Source organism: Adelges cooleyi, unplaced genomic scaffold, assembly GCF_023614345.1.
Source record: "Adelges cooleyi isolate 19-005CV unplaced genomic scaffold, UGA_ACOO_1.1 ACOO_flye_CR_arks_rails_tigmint_CR_PRNA_384, whole genome shotgun sequence".
In the NCBI taxonomy this organism is placed as follows: domain Eukaryota; kingdom Metazoa; phylum Arthropoda; class Insecta; order Hemiptera; family Adelgidae; genus Adelges; species Adelges cooleyi.
Genome location: NW_026096061.1, coordinates 732,302 through 754,743, shown reverse-complemented (window position 1 = coordinate 754,743; position 22,442 = coordinate 732,302). Strand labels below are relative to the sequence as shown.

Below are 22,442 nucleotides of genomic sequence, written 5' to 3'. Positions count from 1 at the left end.
TGCTATATAATTGAAAAAATGTGTACAACAAACGAGAATACAAAAATTAATCAAACATTGATCATTTTTATTATATTGATTGGCGTCAGACACAATACAAATTAGTACAATTATAGTTTGTTAAATAGATAATTTTGGACATTTTTTTAATTAACACGGTACTTAATATAAATAATAATTATTGCTATTATAAAGTATAACTATATAGTGCACTGGCAACGTAAGCACAGAATAACCAGAAGGGAAACCTAGGCCGGGACTGATAACCACCCCGGACATTTTAATTTTGCGGATTATGTATAATTATAACGCTTTTTCCTGGAATGATCTATAGTCCATTTACCTAAATGTGATTTACAGCATCAAAAACAATATGGCAGTCTTTTTTGGCCTTTGGGCGGATCATAAAAAAAATCTTTTGTAATTTTTTCATAAAGTTTCCCATCTGGTTATTCTGTGCCATCATATCATATTATGAGGTAACCATTGATTGATATCTATGTGGTTAATAATTGATAAGTGAACACTGATAATAAGTGATAAGAATTGAAAGAAGCCGACTGTGTGATAACAGAACATTATTTTCTCATGCTGCACAAACGAAATTTTAAAATTATTTTATAATCGATTATGCAAAAGTATGTTATACTTATATTGTTTATTTACAATAACTTCAGTCGTGGTTAAATAGTTGTTTTATATTTCTTCGGCATGAAGGTAGTCGTTCAACGGGTTTTAAAAGCCAAAGTCTCAGGTTTGTGTTTCACCTATTCAAATATAGATCTACACGTCATTACAGCAATGCATAACAATGTTTTTAACTGATCATTTTCAGTGGATGGCCAAGAAGTAAATTCAATCACCAAAGGCCTGTGTTTATTAGTTGGTTTGCACAAATCCGATCAACAAAGTGATATTAATTATATGTAATAGCAAAATTAAAAGTACACCTAATGATAAATACTATGTATTTAGGTTGTGTTAAATGGAACAATTGATACAAATATTTTTCCTACAGGGTACAAAAGATTTTAAAGTTAAGACTGTTTGATAAAGATGAAAAAAAGTGGCACTCGAGCGTGGTAGACATGGGCTATGAAATATTATCTATTAGTCAATTTACATTGTGCTATAAACTGAAAGGAAATAAACTAGACTTTCATTATGCCATGCCTGGTGACGCCGCTCGACAAAATTATCAGTATTTCTTGGAATCTCTAAAGAAATCCTACGATGAAACAAAAATCAAAGGTAAGAACTTGACTAACCTTTAAATTGAGATGATAAAATTAAAAAAAATATGATAAAATGACTAATTTAACTGTGTTGGATAATTTATGGTGTTTTATTTGATTGAAGATGGCGTTTTCGGCGGTAAAATGGAAGTTGAAATTGTAAATGATGGACCGGTAACCGTGCAGCTGGAAACTAGTGAAAAAACTATTTCAGAACAATCTCGTGAATGCCAAGACGATGTTTAGGCACTGAAAACTACTAGTTAATTCTAGTACAATTTTTTTTTGTGATTACTCGTAAATTTTAGAGTATAATGAAATGTTTTGTCGAGTTATTTATTGTTTTAGTGATAATACATTGTATGCATTTAACTATAAAAATTTCTATTATATAATTTAAGAACCATAAAGTTTTATATTGAAATTTGTTGAGGCGGGCATTGAATATGATAGTTAACTTACCTACACATAAAACGTTTCAGGTAAAATACTTAAACTTTATTGATAAGATATATTTATTACTATAAACAAATTAAAGTCTGTTATGTGTTATCTCAACTCAAGGTGTAGTTTTTATGTTTAAAACATTGTGTCTTAATAATACGGGTTCACTAAAATTAATTAATTTGCATGCCAGTAAGTGTTGACGTACATTTAATATTCTTTGTGTATTCTACTTAAATACGTTAGTACAGGTAGACAACAGGTAAACATTAGCGTAACCTTGTTCTCGGTCGGAAACGTTCCACTCGAGGTTGAAAACATAATAAGCTGTTTAATTATCAAAAAAAAAATCAATGATGTATTGTACTTAGTTCCTTTTAAAATATTCATATTTACATTGGGAAAATACAGCCGTGTTAACACGCGTTACTTATATAATTTTACTACTCAATTTACGACAAAGGCAAAGCGGGTTCTTGGCTTAAAATATAATATATTATTAAAATAAAAATAATTTCAATGGTCATCAATGTATCCTTATTTTTGTTCACAGCGTAAATAATACAACGGGGTTAGCATACAAGAATGTTTACTAAACTAAAAATTAAAGTGTCTACGGGTAAAACCGCTTGACAGGGTACGGCTAATAACGCACGCTGTTAAAAATTTCAAATTCGCTCATTACATTTTGCTAGTTATGCAGGTAACAAACTTTACCACACACATATTTAAACGTATGATTAAAATTATAATTTACAGTAGACACTAAATTTAGTACAATGTGTAATAGATTTGTAATTTATTCCTGAGTGATACAATGTAATGCCTGAGTACATATAAAATTAGGTACTGTTACATTTTATAGTGTTTACACATTATGAAAAAAAAAAAAAAATTGTATTTACAGTACTTGAATTCACTGCTAAGCTCTATTACTATAATATGAAGCTCAGGGCTCTATTTATGTCAAGTGAATGACATCTAAGCCTAAGTTTACATTGGACTTAACAAATTTTGAAAATTCCGTGCAACGCAATTATTGCGCCTAAAACGGACACGAGCAACGGGCCTGCTCTGCTCGCCGAATTCGTCAAGTTGGTCGTGTTCATTGGGACGAAAGTGTTCTGCAGCGCGAACGCGGTCGTGCCGCAGTACCTTTTGTATATTTTCACGTTGAGCTTTTTCGGTTCCGACCCGTCGAGAAAGCTGCGGAAAGCCGACGTGATTATCCACAAGAAGCCGTGCGTGTCGAACGCCATGCTGGTGATCCACTCGAGCCGCAGGTCTTGTATGTACAGCTCCCTGACGGCGAAGCTTTGCTTGAGCGTGTTCCACATGACCACCTTGCGGGGCATGGCCAAGTACAGGTTGCCGGCCGTGTCCAGCGTCATGGCGGTGGACTTGTCCGACTTGGCGCCCTGGTCCTTGACGTGCCGGCTGACGTCGTCCAGCAGCGGCGCGTCGAACACGCTCATCGGTATCGTGTACAGCCTGTCCAGCTGCACCGTGGTGAAGTACAGCAGGCTATCGATGGCCGACACGGTCAGCTGCGCCTCGTCGTAGCCCTTCTTGCCGTACAGCAGCTTGCAGCTGAACTTCTGGTACACGCCCGTCTGGAAGTTGTACGAGATAAAGCCGGGGTCGGGCCCCAGGTCGGTAACGACGGCCACCATCGTCTTCAGGTCGACGGTGAGACCGCTGAGCACGCTCTGCACGGTGTACATGGTGCTGGGCAGCACCGACGACCGGACGATCCACCCCGTGCTCAGATCGATGACCACCAGCTTGGGGTCGCACGTGTGGTTGGCCAGGTACATGTCGTACACCTTGCCCACGTCCAGCGCCCAGAGCCGGCCCACGTGGTCCACCTCGATGTCCTTGACGTTCTGCAGCCCGAAGCAGACGCCCACCTGCTGCATGCCCAGCAACGGGAACGGCTGGATGGCGCCGCGCGAGCTCCGGCACAACGTGGCCGGCACGCCGGGCCTGAACCGCGGCACGGCCATGTACAGCGTGTTGTTCCATATCCTGAGCCTGTGCACGAGGTTGTTCTCGGGTATGTACGACTCCAGCCTGGACAGGTCTTGGTCGCGGAGCGTCAGGTCGATGTTTTCCCAATGGTACACCGCCCTGAGCTCGGCCGAACAACACACGGTCAGGTACAGAACACCCGCGGCCGCGAACAGTGTTGACGACATGGCGTATGGCGATCGCGCGACTGGCCAACGTAGGCCAACGTATAACACTCGAATGTCGTTGCGACCAACGGCGGACAGCGCACACCTCCGTCGTTTGTTTGGTTTTTTTTTTTTTTTTATAAAACAATCGTTTGCCAAAACGTGTAAGACGTAATTTTAAAAAGCGTACATGTATGTTAATTTCCAATTATTCGTCGCCGATCACCTTGGACGATCATCATCATCACACACGGTGTACCTATTCAATGTCACACACTGGCTGTGGCCGTGCAAATGCCAAACAACGGTGATTATTGTTCGACACAATTTGCACAACAATGCTATTGATCAGCCGAAAAAAAAAAAAACATATTCCTGTAAATCGGTCAACTTGAAATCTGTCACAGTCGTTTAAAACGGTTTACCGCGGTGGTCGAGTAAAATGTATTGTTGTAAATATACATTATTGTTTTAATGGTTTTTCAAAGTACAAGCCAAACAATTTGTCAGGAAAAAATAATAATGAAACCACCATTTACGCCTAACTTTTAACTTGGATCTAACGCTTTATGTGGAAAAACACTGGCAAACAATCGACAAGAACATTTACAAGTATTGGCAAAAAAAAAAAACAGGAAACCAAGGTGTACGCGCATCAAGTAAATTGCCAAACAATTATGAGTTTTGGTAAGTCGCATTAACTGATTTAAATTTCATCCCAGAAATAAGTCTGTTGATAAATCATCACAATAATGATTGGCTAAAGTAGAAGTTGCACCGTCAAGTTGACTTTCATTCGTTGAATACATACAGAGTGCTATTAATGGCTTAACAATATCAACAAGTTGTTTTAGTTGTTCGGTAATTATGTCAAGGGTAGGTACGTGTCATTATCGCTCTTAACTTGAAATTCGTTTAAAGATTTATTTTGAAAAAGTCCAACAGCTTTCATTAAGTCAATATCTGGTTGTTGTAGTGATACAATTTGTAAACAATAAAGTATCAAATAAGCTTGACCTGATGCAAAATTTATATAATTATATACTTGTATTATTTAATATACATAGTAAATATACTCAAATATGCCCAAACAACACAAATGTTCAAATATTGTATTCAAATATATTTATAAACAAAGATTTTCTCATTTTAGACTAGTATATATAAGTTATCTACAACACATTTTATACATTTAACATAAAAAAAAAGAAAAAAAAAGCTATTTTAAAATTAACTATGATTAGTTTTGAAGACTTTAATAAAATATGATTAGTCATTATTATAAAATCAGGAAACAAAATTGATGATTAGACTGTTTTATTTAACTTTGAAATATTTTAATTATTGACCAAGATTTAATAAAAAAAAAACTTGTTCGGCTTAAGTAATTTATCAGCTTTGACGGAATTTTATTTTCCGAAATGATTATGAACAAGTTTATTTTTAAAAATCATTGCCAGCAGTAATATAAACACATTTAATATTAATCGTTTGTCGAGTCAAAACTTATTGTTATCAACATAACGGATTTTAAATTTGTATTTCATTATTTCCATTCGGTTTGGTTTTTACATTTTTTTTGAACATGTTATATCCCTAGTTGTTTTAGAATAATTGTTCGAACATTCTTTACTTATATTTCAAAAAGTGTAAAACTTTAATAACTTTGAAAATAGTAATTATCCAAAACTAATTGTCGACCAGTAAACGTTTTCTGCAAATTCATCTCAATTTAAAAAGGGCCTAATAATTGGTATTTTATAAACCAAGTACAACAGCTGTGCTGTAAAAAAGTGTTGTGGAAATGCTACTTTTAAATGCTGTAATGTTCTCAAACGGTGACAAATCGGGCAAAATCACAAAGTTCATAAACGTAGGTACCGCAAAAGAAATAGTTTTCTGTGTGCCCGGAAAAAAAACCAAAATTTTGAAATCGGGCCCTAGTTCTGATAGGTTGTGTTTGTTTGTTCCATGGACATATAATATAGTATCCGGCCAGACGGTCTCCCGTACACCACCACGACCACACACCGTAGGGGCGAAAGCGCTTTTGTCCACCGTAGGGGTGAAAATCAATACCGGCAGCGCTCGGGCAAAGCTGCCGCAGTCGCGGGGCCACGGTGGTGCTGCTGCTGCGCTTCGCCCGACTGAATTGGCTCCCCGGTCGGCGGTGTGGTGCTCGGTGTCCGGCAATAGTAATAAAATATGTAAGAAACCGGAAAATGATGATGTTACCGTCGCCGTTTGTACTGTCGTTGCTGCTGTCGTTGTGCTCCGTCTGGAGCCCATCGCGGTCCGAACAAACCGACAATGTGTTGCACATCGGTGGCATATTTCCCATTGGCGGCAAAGGCGGATGGCGGGGAGGTCAGGCTTGCGAACCCGCCGTGAGATTGGCCCTGGAAGATGTCAACAAAAACAGCGTACTGTCCGGCTATCAGTTGAAGTTGCACTGGAACGACAGCGAGGTGAGCGGGTGAACGCAATAACAATAACGACTTGGCGCATACGGCTGGTAGGGGCTACACCTGACAAAATAAAATACTTACCACCCCCCCCCCCCCCAGTCGGTATGTCAAGGGTCGTTTATTGGTGCAAGTGTAAATTTTTAAAAAATATAAACGGGTCAATATCCACGGCAAAGCACCTAATGCGTGTGCGAGTGGATTTTTGAAATGTCAAAAACTCACATACATCATATGCATATAGTTCCATAAAACCAAAAAAGTGAAGATAAACATTTTTTCAAATTTTTTTTTGGACCTGGGCGATGCTCCGATTCCGTAAATCTGTACACGTTACTTAACGACTAATTATTATGGAACTTTACTAAACAATTTCAATTTAAGTGTACTTTTTCATAATATACTTGAAAACATTGATATGTATGTAGAACATATTTTGGTAAAAGTTTTGTAATGGAGACTTTTTTTTTACTAGGAGCTGTGAGACTTTGAATTTCTCCTACAATACGAAAATTGAGAAATTCAAAGTCTCACAACTCCTAGTAAAAAAAAAGTCTCTCATACAAAACTTTTACCAAATGTTCTACATACATAATAAGTAAGGGCTGTAAAAATTTCAGAATTTTTGGTTCGTGTCATAAAAAGTTATAGGCTCTTAAGTATAGCATTTTTAAATAAAATGCCAAACTTTAAGGTTATCTACAGGTACATAAAAATTCGATTACAATGAGATTTATATTTCCTTTGATTCATTGAGATAATATTACAAGGAGACAATATTGACATTTACAATGAACGACACTTGACTCTATATATCAATGGCAATCGGAATAATGTTTGAAAACAACCAGAATTAATAAATTTGTAACATGTTTCTTAATGGGAAAAGACATCTTCTATGGTAGACGACATATTATACAGATAAAAAATGATTACCTTATTTGCTGCAAACGCCTGATTTTCGTTTTTTTAACTGCAAATAATTAAAAACTATATACATAATTCTAAGCAAGTGTCTGGTGACTCATCATTGCTCTGCTTATTTATTTTTTTTAGTTTTTACACGGGGGTACTTATAGTAGTTTGCCAGATTTTTTATTTAAATTAAAAAAAATGAACAAGTGGACAGTATGCTTAAATAGCGCTCCCACGAAATAACTTGGAAAATCAAAAAATTGTATCCATTTTATATCCAACGTGTACAAATATAATACTCTACTTGGAACACAAATATAATATGGCATAAAATTCAACACACCTATTATGGCGTCTGGGAATGCTCTTAAAGTTTTTTTCTGATCTGAATTTGTTTATAGAATGTGTGTTAGAGATATTTAATATATTGTTTGAAATTTAGTGCGATCCCGGATTGAGCGCTTCGGTGTTGTACGATTTACTGTACAACAAGCCACAAAAGCTAATGTTATTGGCCGGATGTAGCACCGTTTGTACGACGGTGGCGGAAGCTGCGAAAATGTGGAACTTGGTCGTGGTAAGTATAATGAAAAGTCATTATTTTGTTTGTATCGGTCGACGATAAAGTTAATGTGATAAATCTAAATTTGAAATCCGTTGCCTTCAGCTCTGCTACGGCGCCAGTTCACCGGCGTTGTCCGACCGGAATCGTTTCCCCACGTTGTTCAGGACACATCCGTCGGCCACCGTACACAGTCCCACCAGGATAACGTTGATGAAGAAATTCGGATGGTACAGGATTGCCATACTTCAGCAGACCGAAGAAGTGTTCATTTCCGTAAGCACAACACGGTTAGGTACATAGTGGTCGGTGGCTCAACTAATATGATGCCCTCTGGCCATGTCCCTTTGGAATTCATAATACTGTTTTTGACAAACGACCGTTGAGGGGAATCACTCCTAACCTAACCTAACCTAACCTGACTTAACCTAACCTAACCTAACCCAACCTAACCTAACCTAACCCAAACTAACCCAACCTAACCCAACTAATCTAACCTAACCTGACCTAACTTTGTTACCTTTATGTGCTAATTTTAATAGATGGACACATCCAAAAGCGTATTTTTCATCATAGTATTTATATATATATATATACATACTTGTACATAACTGTCGCTGTTGTAACTGGTAATGTGAGCATAAGCCTTAATGCTATACTTGAACTTGCAATTAACAGTAAAATATACTTTAAATTGTTACCTCAGAATTAGATAGCTTTTCATTAGTGGATGTGAGTGTAACCATGCTGGAACTGGAATTGTTTATACATTTTTTTTATAGAGTTCAGCATTGTAATTTGTCTTGTTCTATTTTAGCTTTTTTTGATCTTTATTCATTTCCAGATGAATATTTCCTATACTTGTCACTATATCTTGACATGTTTTATTGTTGCCTTAAAAACGAATTATAATTTATAAACAAATTATGTATCTATTAAATAATTATTGTGGCAAAAAAAAAACCAATAAGTTATTGAACAATTAATAATATTCTCACAATTTGTTAAAAATATATATTTTAATTAAAATCGGATATTAGTAAAGAACAAACTCAATGTGTGTATGTATTTTGTGTATGTTAATTTTGTAAGTATAATTGTATTCAGGTGTATGTTGAGAGTACGGGGTGCTTACTTATTAACTCTTTTTAGATAGTAAAAGTAAAAATCAGAACTTTTTTTATCAATTATAGTATCTAATTACATATCAAATCCATAGAATTGCTTTTGGCGTTGAAATGGTCACGTTAATTAACCATCACAGCATAACAATAAAATTTAATTATATTAAAACAAAATTACTAAATTTATACTAACATTTTCATGTAAAAAAAATACATGTATATTAGTTTGGACCTTTTTTTTAAAAAGGTGACCTAAAAAATAATCTCCTCTTTAAATTTTGTAATTTGTATTTGAACTCTAATTTTAATGCCACAATTTAAATACCAAGTAATGTAATTTTGCTATTTTGCCAGCTGTTTAAACTGAATCAGTAAATGCGGCGTGGCCTTATAATATGTAAATTGTGAGTAAAATTTAATATGAAGTCGCTAAAAAAATGTGATCCTTGAAGTCTAGTGCCCTGGTGCAAGGACAACCCTACACACCTGCTAATTGTGCCACTGACTGCGGTTATTTTACCTATGATAAGAATATAAGTATTTTTGTTTTAAATTTCACAATCTGTTTTAGACCATGGAAGACATAGAGACGCGTTGCAAGCAAAACGGAATCGAAATCATTACTAGACAAAGCTTCCTGAGCGATCCGACCGACGCCGTTAAGAACTTGCGCAGACAAGATGCTAGAATCATTGTAGGACTGTTTTACGTTGTAGCAGCCAGGAAAGTGCTGTGCGAAATGTACAAACAACAAATGTACGGCAAAGCCTATGTGTGGTTTTTTATCGGTATGTAGTCCTCAACGAGATCTGTAGGGGTCAGTCGTTTGGCAGTATGCTTGAAACTTAAACGTCAACAGGTTGGTACGAAGACAATTGGTTTGAAGTAAATTTGGAAAAAGAAGGAGTCGAGTGCAGTAAAGAACAAATGAGAATCGCCGCCGAAGGTCATATCACAACCGAAGCTTTGATGTGGAATCAAAACACCAACCAAAAGACAGTTTCCGGAATGGTAACGTAAAATAACTGTTGATAAAAACAAATACAAATGATAATGCATTTACATATTATGGAATTCAATTACAGACGTCAGAAGAGTTTCGCGAAAAATTAGAAGATGTGTTGATGGCAGAAGGATTTGCGCTCAACGGTAGTTATCCAGAAGGTTACCAAGAAGCTCCGTTAGCTTACGACGCGGTCTGGGCCGTGGCTTTAGGTACATAATCACGTCCGTTTGAACAGATAGATAGATAAATGAGTACCTAAACAACACTATGTATTTCAGCTTTCAACAAAACCATGAAAACGCTGGAGAAGCAAGGCAAGACGATTTCGGATTTTAACTACAACAACAAAGAGATCGCCGACTATATATACTCGGCTATAAATTCAACACAATTTCTGGGAATATCCGTAAGGCTTAGCCGGATACAACATTAGTTCATCGACAGACACTGAACTCAATTTGTGGAACGCGTAGGAGGCTGCCATTTTGTGAACGGTTATTGTTTTTTTTTCCATTTTGATAAATGTATCATGGAAAAGTAACGTAGCTACTAGTACTTTCCACGAAAACGGTACACAAAATGGCTGCCTCCCAGATTAGGTTAGGTTCCGTTTGAATTGGCGTTCCATATATTGAGTTCAGTGTTGACAGGAAATGCTCTGAGCTCAGTTTTTCTCTCCAGGGACGAGTGGCGTTCAGCTCTCAAGGCGACCGTATAGCGTTGACGCAAATCGAACAAGTAATCGATGGAAAGTATGTGAAACTCGGGTACTACGACGTTCAGTCCGATAACCTGACGTGGTTCGACAAAGAAAGATGGATTGGTATACATATCATTGTTAACACTTTGGAAATTCGCCTTATGTGTAAAATATCTAACGCCGTTGTTGTTTGTGTTTAGGAGGGAAAATTCCCCAAGACAGAACCGTCATTCGCCGTGTGTTGCGCACATTGTCTATCCCCTTACTCATCATCACGTGGGTGATAACGACAATTGGAATAATCGTCGCGGTCAGTCTGATCATTTTCAACGTTCTCAATCATCATCGACGGTATATATTCTTGTAATATTATTATTACCAGAGCCGGATTAAGGAAGAGAGGGGAATTGGCGTAACTAGTTAAAGGGTGGGTTAAGGAAGTTCAGACCTTTTAAAAACCCTGTAAGCTCCCTTGAAATTTCAGTAAAAATTATAAACCTTACATTGGGGACTGTGCTTGATTGTTTGCTGAAATTTGTTTAATATGCCCGAATGAATTGTCTGAATGAGTCTACTTACGCCAATGGGGGAGGGGCTAAGGGACTATAGATACAAAATTAAGGGTCAAACTAGGTGGTGTTGTCATTTTGAATTTGTAAGAGCATTATTTATCAATTATGATAATATTCTTGGTTGTTCGAAAAACATAAATCATGATATTGAAAAAAAGCTGATGTAAGAGAGAAGCAAAATCATTAAAGAAGAAGTTTCTTAAATTCGAGTCGGCTTTTATGTGTATCTTGTGGCAAAATATTTTAGAACGTTGTAATAGAGTTAGTGAACAACTGTAAAATTCTCGATTGGATTTACTGTCTGGTTGTGACCTTATTTATACTTTACAACAATTTTATATTTTATGAAAGGCAAAAAAAATGACATGAATGAGAAACTGTTTAAAGTGGGAGAAAAATGTTTGAAGTTGATACTTTCTTTGTTGTCATAGACAAATTGAGTAATGAAAACTGTTTATTATCCATTCGATTAATATTTTGTCATTGTTTTATCTAACCGATACAGGGTCATTGCACAATCGTACCCAGCATGCAACACGATCATGTTGTCCGGTTGCGTGTTGAGCTTGAGCAGTATCTACTTGTTCGGCCTGGACGGTCAGATAGTATCGCCGGCCGTATTCCCCAACATCTGCCAGATCAAAACATGGGTGCTTTCCATAGGGTTCACGCTGGGCTACGGTGCAATGTACAGCAAAGTTTGGCGTGTCCACAGGCTTCACACGAGCCAGAAGAAAAACGCCATAAGGGTAAACGACGACAAAAAAAAACGAGATGGGTCCTTTTGGGACTCTTGCTTTCATTGGCCAATTGGAATTTGTGTGATTTCAGAAAGCGTTACAACCGTGGAAAATGTATTCCATCGTGATATTCTTGCTGGCCGTCGACATCACGATTCTATTCCTGTGGCAATGCATGGACCCGCTGGACCGTAGCATACAAGTATTTCCATTGGAAAACCCTTTGAACAGCAACGACGACGTTAAGATAAGACCCGAACTGGAACACTGCAAGAGCGAAAATCATAATTTCTGGTTGAGTAAGTTCAATTGATCGATTGTCACGTTTTCAGGTACAAGACGCACACTTGCTGTACCTAAACTGTTCGGCTTTTGCAGGTTTGACTTTGAGCTACAAAGGGTTGCTTTTGCTATTCGGTCTGTTCGTTTCGTACGAAACCCGAAGCGTCAAGTTGAGGCAAATAAACGATTCTCGTTACGTCGGCATGTCAATCTACAACGTGGTGGTCACTTGTTTGATAACAGCACCGGTGATAATAGTCACTGCGTCGCAGCAAGACGCCTGTTTTGCTTTTATATCATTGTCGGTGATTTTCTGTTGTTTTCTCTCGATGGCTCTGATTTTCGTGCCAAAAGTAAGATATTGATATTGTCCGTGTAAAACAAGGCATGTACAATCTTCTTCTTCTTTCTTATCTTCGCCTTACACTCCCCACTACACGGGGTCGGTCACTCCAGCTATCCTCATGTCCCTCTCTATTCAGTCCATCCATATTTTCTTCCGTCTTCCTCTCGTTCTCTTTCCCTCTACATTCATCTAGCACCTCTCACTGCCTCATATCTTCTGATAACATGACTGAACCATCTCAACCTATTCTCTCTCATTTAACCCACAATTAATGCAACTCCTAGTTTCTTACTTATGTATTAATTTCATTTTCTATCCACCCTAGTCACTCCACTCATCCATCTTAATATTCTCATCTGCGCTACACTCATTTCTGTTCAGTTTTCTAGTCTACTGCCCAAAATTCCAACCCATATAACATTGCTGGCCTATCTTCCTATCATAATAAATACCTGACGCTCCTCTCCACTTCATCTATTCACAATTTATCCTATTTTTCATGCCCTACTTATACTCACCATGTGCTACCGATCCTAAGTACTTAAACCTATCAACCTTAAACCGTTTTACTCCTATTAAACCTCAGTCATTTCCCTTTAAGCGCTTCAAGGCATGCACAATATAATATATAAAAATGTGCCCATATCACAATGTGTTTGTTGGGATAATGTAGGTGATAGAAGTGATCCGGGACCCTCACGACAAACCGGAGTCCAAGTACAACCCTGACGCAGGAATGTCCAAAGAAGACGAAGATAAATACAAACGTTTAATCGAGGAAAACAAACAACTTGCAGCCAAAATCAAAGAGGTAATATAAAATAGGAAACGCAACTCTAATGCAATAGACAACACCGAGTGATTTGTTTATTTTTTTTTTTTTGCATAATTTATTTCCAGAAAGAAGAATGTTTGAAACAACTGAAAGCCGATTTGGCCGGCTTAAGAGGCGACCCAGACAAGAACGAGTTGAAATGGAACGACGAATCGCAGCTCACCGAACAATCGTTCTTGTCGCAGTCGGTAAATAAAGATACTTTAATTGTAGCTGATTTCATTACTGGCGAAGGTACATCGGATTCGGCATTCATTGCTGGTACGGCCACTTCTTATTCTAGAGCTAGTGCTTCAGACATGGAATTTTCCGAATCTTACTTGTAAACTTTATACGTGCACGACCTAATCGTATAATATTTTGATCCCACCTATATTAATTACTATTAAGCAACTTCGACCAACTTGAAACTTAATCATTTTTACATTAAACAGGGTGTTTTGAAAAGTTAGAATTATTTCCAAAGTATCATCATTACTATCATCTTTATGTGCCGGCTTTACCAACTCGTCTGCAGCTTTAATAGTTTAGTAATTAAACGCAGAATGCCGTGCAAAGGTTGTACCGATATTACCACAAGCATCAGAAATGTCAAACTATCGGCAAACTTTTTAATTCTGAATACAACAAATATCGATTGAACATACTTTAATACCGCGTCAAATTATTTATCAATTTTCTCAAAAGTCTCTTTACAATATTATTATATTTTCTTATGAATAATAATTGGAAACCATTGAAATGCATTACTTTACCATGGTATTTTTTCCCATCTCATTCGTGGTCGTTGAGTATAATTTCTTATGCACGCCACGTTGAAGCATAGTACCAAAAATTATGTTTTTTAACCTAAGCCCTACCAAGTACATCGTATACGTTTGAAAATTGGGTTTAAGTCGACCAAGCTCCTCGTGTATTCGTAGATAGATAAAATATGTTGCAATATATTCATACACTAAAAGCAATTGACCTAGAAGTTTATTATTATTATTATTTTTTATTTAATTCCACCGAAGATTGATTTCTTAATAATATTAGTGTACGTGTGTGCGGTGTTTTAAATGTGTTACCACTTATTATTATAAAATATACATATTTGTGTTTTATGTACTAAAGTAAATTTCAATAAAACCTAAACAAGAGTACTCTACTACTTTGTTAAACCGTTGTTTCGTTGTCATGGTTGATTTGTACCTGTTACCTATAATAATAATATGTTTACTGACTCTTGCCACTCAATCTATATAGTAAGAATATTGACAAGACTATTGTCTTTTACGATTATACGTACATTTATTTTGTAGAATTTCACGTTGTGTTTATTTTTAAATAAATATTAATCAAATTGCTAATAACAATGGCGTTTTATAGATACACATAAAATATAATACGATAATAATATCAACGCAGCCGAAATTATTACCGTTAAAAATTTAATTTTTACAATAACAATCAATATTATGTTGTGTTGACAAATCATATATTTATAAAAAAAAAAATAATAATAATAATGTTACCATGTCTGTTTTAAAACCAAATTGTTGTCCTACGAGTCTATATGAGAAAAAAAAATGTTTATTTTCTTTATATTAGACGAGATGAAACAATACTAATAATATTATAGATTACTGTAGTACCTACTGGAATGTGTTTTTAATTAAAGACAATTTTAATTGTATAAAAACCGCCACTGTTTTTCATTTCATTTTTTTTTTTTTAATCGTTTTTTGTGTATAGCTTTCAAGAATTGACGAGCACAGTTAAATGTAACCTAACCGGACCGGAAGCAGAACCAATTCATATTATAACAGCGGTAATAGACACCAAGCTTAGACGAAATCAAATTTAGCATCATTAAAAATAATTATAACATCAACTGTATTCTAAATGTTGTAAATTTGCATTTTGCCTAACGATTTAATGTTTTTTTATTCGAATATATTGAACAAGGATAAAAATTATAATAAGTATGTTTACTAACTAAATGTTTTGTTAAAAGAAAAAACGAAAAAATTATTTAGGTCTAATTTTTGTTTAGTTTTATTTTTTTTTTTAATGATGTATATTCTGTGTACGCATGCATGCATCTACAGTTCATTAAATCGGTCAAAGAGAATAGGACAAACATGTTAGTGATGGTAAAAACTTGTTTATTTTTCTGGATTTTATTTAGCAATAGAATAATGATTTCTAAACTCGAGTTAACAAATTTATTATATAATAACGACTTGTTAAGTACCCAAATGTTTTGGTTTATGATAATAATATATACGTTTATCTATTTTGCTAAACATTTTTTTGCAATAACCTTTTTGTAATAATATACAGTCCATGTACAATCTGGGTCTGCAGGTGTAATATATAGTGATTTGTTAAACACATAGTAATCCTTTGGGCCTCTTATGGCAGCGTTCCTATCATATTATCCAACATCACGAGAGTGAAGCAATTTCCATCTAGAATCCATTATGTAAATCTTACACCTGTGGCCAGACCAAAACGGGTGAACTGTGGCTTTTTTTTCTCCAAGTGTAACCGGTTTGATAACTGGCAACAGTTTGTTCATCTACGTTTGTGGTTGCTGTTTTCAAGTTTGTATTTTGTGTTTTTCTTTTAAAAGTGAAATTATCAAGACAAAGCAAGTAAAAAAAAAAAAAAAGTATTTTATTCAAGTAACTTAAATGTAACATAGTGTATTTCTATCTAGTCTTATCACTTGAGCATCAAAGGCATTAAATTGATATGGATAAAAAACACATATCATAAGTGCAGGATGCCTGTATTGGTATGCCGATAAAAAACCAAGTATATAAATTATTTATTTAGACCTGTGAGAGAGAAACCGTGTCTGTAAGATATAATTCACCAACTGTTAAATAAAACATAATAGACATACATAATGGTACATAAAGAATGGAGGTAACCCGATTCTGGGTCAGTAAGAATGGATCGTAACTCTGAATTTTTTTTTTTTTTTACCTTTTAGTTTTATACTAATTCATTCAAACAAAACGGCAGTGTACAACCGGGTAGCTTCCTGATACAGTCTCACTGATATTTTTAGTTTATAATTTACTACAAAAATTTAAGTTAACTCATAATATAATATGACTCTTTTATTTTTTTCTTAATCATTAGACTTATTGAACAATAGACATTTTAACAAAAGCACAGTGGGAATAGTGGGGACGGGCAGGTCACAGTTTTACAAAATCACATCGCAAAAATATGAGTTCTGTCCAAATCGACTTTATATCAACTGTGACTTAATAAAATCCATATTCAGTTAATTATGTAATGTTGACAAATTTGAGCAGATAAGAGCGTGCAGCAACATGGCATTCGGGTACACGATGATGTCAACAGAACAAAATAACACACATTTTTTCGTTTCTTCCATCTGGTACACCGTTATTGTAATTAAAAAAAAATTTTTTTTTTATAAATTTCAACTCGATTTGACCTTTTTTCTCGAAATGCCCGTAAAAGTTTTTTTTGTTTTTTTCAATTTTTAACTGCGAATAAGTAAACTTTTTCAACTTTACCCCCCTCCCCCCCCAAAAGTACCAACTTAATTAAATCTGTGATTTATAGAGTTGCTACTCGAAAGAATTGGTTCAGTATTAAAAAAGTTACAGTGCTTACAGACAAAAAAGAAAAGCCCACATCATTGTAAAACTATAGCATCGGTTCTCCTCATCAAAGCTGAAATTACAATTTTTTTTTTTGCATTAATTTACATTATAGTATCATCATTGGATATAATATTATACATAAATAAATATTTATTACTACCATATTATGTTATAATCAATGGTATTGTTTTTAGAAATATATACATACCTATTATGACATTATTATTTTCTATCTACCCACACCGTCGAAGAGTTGGAAATCATTTTCTAATCGAGTCGCTTTATCCCGTAGGACTAAAATCGATATTTGTTTTCAGGTTACACGTATCAATAACAGTGCTTATACAGTATTATGTTTCAAGTTTAAAATAATAATATAACAACAGCAGCGATGAAAATATATGCAAGCTTTCACGAGAAAGTTTTCCCGGAGCAACGTGGCTGCATATTATTATGTTATTTTCAAAAACGTCCAACCGTTAGATAGATACCGCAGATGTCACTACCAAATGGAATATCATTATTATAATTATACAGACCCTAAGTTGTCGGTGTAACTCGGTTGGAGAATAATCATGCCTGGAATTCATTGAATACAAAATAAGTCTAAACACGAGTAACAATTTCGGTTTTGTCAAGTACAATTGTTTCCGTTTGCACTAAATACATAAATGACGCGTACAAAATTGTTAGTACAGTTGAAACAATAAATTGACTCCTTGTTTGCTGGAAATTATTTTGTAAAAAAAAAAGAAAAAGAAAAGCATGCACTGTACACGTTAAGCGTATTTAATTACACTCTCAAGTTTGGTACCGAGCCAGAATAATTAACAGCTTTAGCATCCCTTACATTAAATGACGGTGTATTAAGCAAAAAAAAAAAAAAAAGGAAAGAAAATGTAAGAGCAAATTGGTTAAGTTCGTTATTTATTTTGCCAACGTATTAGGTGTACAAAGTTAATTGGATGACGCAGCACCTCGTTCATCCATTTATAATGTATAGAATTTATCTCAATACTACTATACGTCACTTTTTCAAACTCTTTTCAGCATATTATTGCCAGAGTTGTGCAAATTCTTAACTCCAAGTAATATGTTATCATATTACAAAAACTCAAAGATCAGAACAATGTAGCAGGTTTTGCGACGATACAACTACAGACATAGAAATAATACATTTTGAAATATCAATCACTAGTGTCACTTTGCGCCGAAGTTCAAAACTAATTGCCAAGAGTTATTACAATTTAATTAAGCAGCCCGGCATTAGTGATAAATAATATCATCCCTATTATTAATATAGTAATAATGTAACATAATCTGAAGTAATACCCCGATAGCGTGTGCGGTACACCAAAGTAGGGCTTGTTTATCATGCAAATTATCAGCCAGTTGTGAAACAATAGCTGCTCGCAATATCATCGGCCTGGTGAATTACAAGGATGCCATTGTTTACACTACGGTGACCACACCACCCCGGGTAGAAAATGTAAAAGGAACGAAGAATAGCCGAGTAGGTAGGTACACTAGCATTATATTCTGGGGGATATGTAAATTTCACCCCGAGGTCCCAGAAATGTTTCCCAAAAAGCAGCCACTCGAGGTATATCACCTTAGAATTTAATACCCTTTGCTATTCTATCTCGTTTTCATATGGCTCGCGGTGTATAATAGTAATTATTACCGAGGGGTTTATACGGTGGTGTAGTTTTTTTTCAACCGGAAGTACAGAACGGAAGTCGCGGATGATTCAAATAGTGAATGTAAATAACACGAATAAACAACGGTTCGGCAATTGTATAATTTCATTTTGAACGGAACAATTCGCGGTGTACAATTATTGCTAGAATACAGTTCTATTTCTGTCGACGCCGTTGAATTTTAATAAATTTAAAAGTGATAAGAGATAAGAGGTAATTGATTAGAGATAAGTGATAACAGAATAGTGATACCATATCCATGGTTCAATGTTTCACCTTGGAGCGGGGAAAATAACTAAATTCTTTTTTTGATAGTAAAAAACTTGTATAGTTTGATTAGTTTATATTTTGTATCTTCTTGATGAGCTCTTTCAGATGATCTTGGAATACATTTTTTTATCGAGTATAGTTTAAGGGTTAATTGAAACTTATTAAGCGTTTATATGATGTAACACAGAAACTTCTTTCAAATTCGAATCGTTGCACAATTTATACAAATCTCTCCCATTAGAGTACTATGTTATATCGAGTAAAGCTCGTCAAACGCTGTTGGCATTACTTTGATCAGTCAATCGGTTTAAAGTGGAGCTATTTTGCAGAATTACAGGGCTTAATAATATAGTTTAATGTGAACGTACGGGATATATGGAATAGGGGCGTTAACTACCCATATGAAATCAATTCACTTGTTTTTTATTATTCCCAGACACATGAATCGATCAATTTACACGAATTTGCATGGGTTTAAATGACAAATAAAAGTCGCATGTGTAGCTGAGGTTCAGATCACTGGAATGATATGACTTTGTGGAAACAGCTGCCTTCGCCTGCGTTAGAGTGACTATGAAGAGGGGAACGGAAGTCGTTCGCAGGAAATCATACCTTCCCCTAGCGAAACGGTAAAGGATTCGAAACGGTCGCCGAGATCATTACTATAATTGTATGTGTCCTACATCAAACGGTTGTACGGGAAATAGAAAATTAAATGGTTTGTGTAGGTAGTAAAAAAAAAAAAAAAGGAAATAGTGTAACGTCATTCGCAAAAATCGTAGAAAGTATTTGCGGATGGAAAACATCACGACGGCATTAGGCTGTGCTCTTAATAATATAAGGAAACATTCGGACGACTTTTATGGGCAATAAGTTATCCGAAGAATACGTTTTTTTAGGCCCAAGATAAAAAAAAACGTTAGCGTTGTAGTGCATAAAAACTGGGCTGGAGACAATAAGAAACACAAAGAATTTGCATATTGTGGTAAATATTTTATCAAACTAGACCTTCTGGGGCAACGTGACAATAATAGTACTATTTTTATAACGTTAGTCATCAATTTTTAACCATGCTCGGAAAATTTATTTAAAAGTAGAACTACAGCTCACATTCACATTCATCTTGTACAAAAGGAATTAAAATTTTCCTTTTCAGGCTTGAAGAAATAAACTAGTTCCTCTCCTCGTTTATAAATAAGGAACATTTTTAGTTTCTCGGTGATAATTTTAAAATGTTATTTTTATATTATTAGTTTGTTAAGAATTTGCTTATAAAAGTTACTGTTGTTTTAAAGAAATTAATAACTAAATCTATAAATATTAATTTCTTTAGTTTATTTAACCATATAATACTGTAATTTACTACTTTTAATTTGTTTATTTCATACAAGTTAATTTATACATTTATACTTTATAATTAATTATTTTACACGCGAAAGGTTCATTTAAAAATCAATTTTTAATACAAATATGTTGTTTAAAATATGTGAAGGAAATTAAAATGAAATAAGACAGAGGTAAATTTGTATATTGTTTTTATTCAATTTTAATTTACTATTGACTCCATAAACACCTGATTTGCCCTTCATCGGAGACAAACTAAGAACTTATTAATACATGTACACGTGTTTTACTTAAGTGCAACTAGTACATATGATAAAATAGTAAAAAATCTAGCCTTGAAATGAAGGTCTTAAAAGCTTAATAATTTTCTCATAATATAAATCAGACAAACTAGTATTTTTTTTTTTTTTTTTTGAAGTAATATTTTACTATTTCCACCTATTGCATGAACATAGTACTATAAATATATGTGCATTGAATAAAGTAAAATAAGATAACCCGTTTTAAATAAAAAGCGGCGAGGACGCGTATATTATATTTACACATCCTCGAAATGAGCTCACTTCCTTTGTAGTTTATACAATTTATCAGTTTAGCCATTTTCAAAAAGGTGCCGTCAAGTTGAAATTGATTTTCTATGAAAATATAAAACAAAGGATACCTACGCACAATTACCATATATTTGAAATGGAATATATTTTTATTTTTTAAATTTCACACGTCTTTTTCTTTAACAAGTTATCGAATAGCAAGTTATGGCCCGGATATAATACCGAGAATAGATGGAAATTAAATATAATATAGAGTTGATAAAACAATGTTGCATTGAATTATTTCTATAGACAAACAAAAGAACATTTTTTGTTTAAGGATTTAGATTAAAGCTACCTGGAAAAATGGTCGAATTATGGTCTTAATTAGCAATGTGGAAAATTTGTTTAATCCAACTCGACAAAACTTCTTTTCCAATACCTTAAAAATTACATAAATTTAAAAAAAAAAGAACAATGGAGATTCAAGATTAAAATTGCTAACCGAGAAAAATATTTTTACACCACCTCATGTCATATAATTGTGATTGTTTTTAAATAAAATGTATTCCTTTTACAATTCTACCTCCATCTGAGAATTTTTTAATTAATAATATTATATTATTGTGTACAACATGTTATAACCAGCAGGGCTATTGTTCGTATTTGTCGACTTTAGGCAAGTGGTCCTGACCATGCCAGATTACATTTTCGACCCTTCGCGACCCGCCCTATAGGTAATAGGGGTGTGTGTACAGCATAAGAAATGCACGTTACATACAAGGGTGTGTGTTAAATAATATAATATAAGCTCTATTCTGTGCAGATGCTCGTTTGTAATATTAATCGACTGAGAATATGTGCGTGTGTGAATGTGCCGAGTTTAATTTCACTTGTTAAAACAAATTGGGGTGCTCGGTGTTTTAATTAGATGCATTTAATTACTGTTTCTTATGAGGAACCCCGGGGATCGACCGGTGTTCCTGGCGTTAGGCCCACGTTAACGATAACACTACCGGCGTTCAGTATAATAATAATAATATATGTTTTACCGTGGCTTTTTGTCGATGATAAGGATGCCGACAGCAGCACCTGTGTGTCCTTGTGTGTGTGCCGTTTTTGACATTGTTTAAATAACGCGATAATTCGTGGCTCAAGTAGTTGTGTATCTCTAAGAATAAAAAAAAAATTACTCGTCGAATTTAGAAGTAAAAAAATATACCAAAACGCAAAAAATCGCTATTTTGCAATTAGAAAAACTGTTAACTAGTCTTTACAAAGATTTAAATAATGGTGGAATGTCGTTAAATAATTGAACGGTTAAAATGTATAAACCACTTACATATTATATTTTTCTTATTAAAAAAAATGAACAAACTATGTACCGGTGTATCTGAAAAAAATGTTTGTTTTAAAATTTGTTTTAAAGGATTAAAATAAAGGTTTTGGCTATAATGTTAGGTATACAAATGAATAACATATAAAAAGTATTTACATTTAATAAACGAGTTAATAAATGAAAATTTGCATTATTAAGATAAACGACATCGTTTTTAAATG

General features: G+C 34.7%; 3 protein-coding genes across 3 annotated transcripts; 2 read left to right on the top strand and 1 right to left on the bottom strand.

Annotated features, from left to right (window-relative positions):
- Window positions 1-556: 556 nt before the first annotated feature.
- Window positions 557-1,793, top strand: LOC126841481 (D-aminoacyl-tRNA deacylase). The gene is made up of 4 exons (XM_050577979.1): window positions 557-754; window positions 836-926; window positions 1,019-1,251; window positions 1,360-1,793. The coding sequence occupies exons 1-4, from the start codon at window positions 712-714 to the stop codon at window positions 1,479-1,481; spliced, it is 489 nt and encodes a 162-aa protein (XP_050433936.1). The 5' UTR covers window positions 557-711; the 3' UTR covers window positions 1,482-1,793.
- On the bottom strand, window positions 1,646-3,953 carry LOC126841480 (protein yellow-like). The gene has a single exon (XM_050577978.1). It carries the CDS (start codon window positions 3,875-3,877, stop codon window positions 2,684-2,686), a length of 1,194 nt encoding a protein of 397 aa, XP_050433935.1. The 5' UTR covers window positions 3,878-3,953; the 3' UTR covers window positions 1,646-2,683.
- A 2,021-nt stretch (window positions 3,954-5,974) lies between these two features.
- Window positions 5,975-14,837, top strand: LOC126841498 (gamma-aminobutyric acid type B receptor subunit 1). Its single transcript, XM_050578014.1, has 14 exons — window positions 5,975-6,324; window positions 7,679-7,813; window positions 7,904-8,074; window positions 9,494-9,710; window positions 9,782-9,933; window positions 10,008-10,137; window positions 10,207-10,334; window positions 10,610-10,751; window positions 10,829-10,979; window positions 11,706-11,949; window positions 12,032-12,239; window positions 12,319-12,575; window positions 13,242-13,379; window positions 13,469-14,837. Exons 1-14 carry the CDS (start codon window positions 6,079-6,081, stop codon window positions 13,727-13,729), a joined length of 2,580 nt encoding a protein of 859 aa, XP_050433971.1. The 5' UTR covers window positions 5,975-6,078; the 3' UTR covers window positions 13,730-14,837.
- The last annotated feature ends 7,605 nt before the right edge of the window (window positions 14,838-22,442 follow it).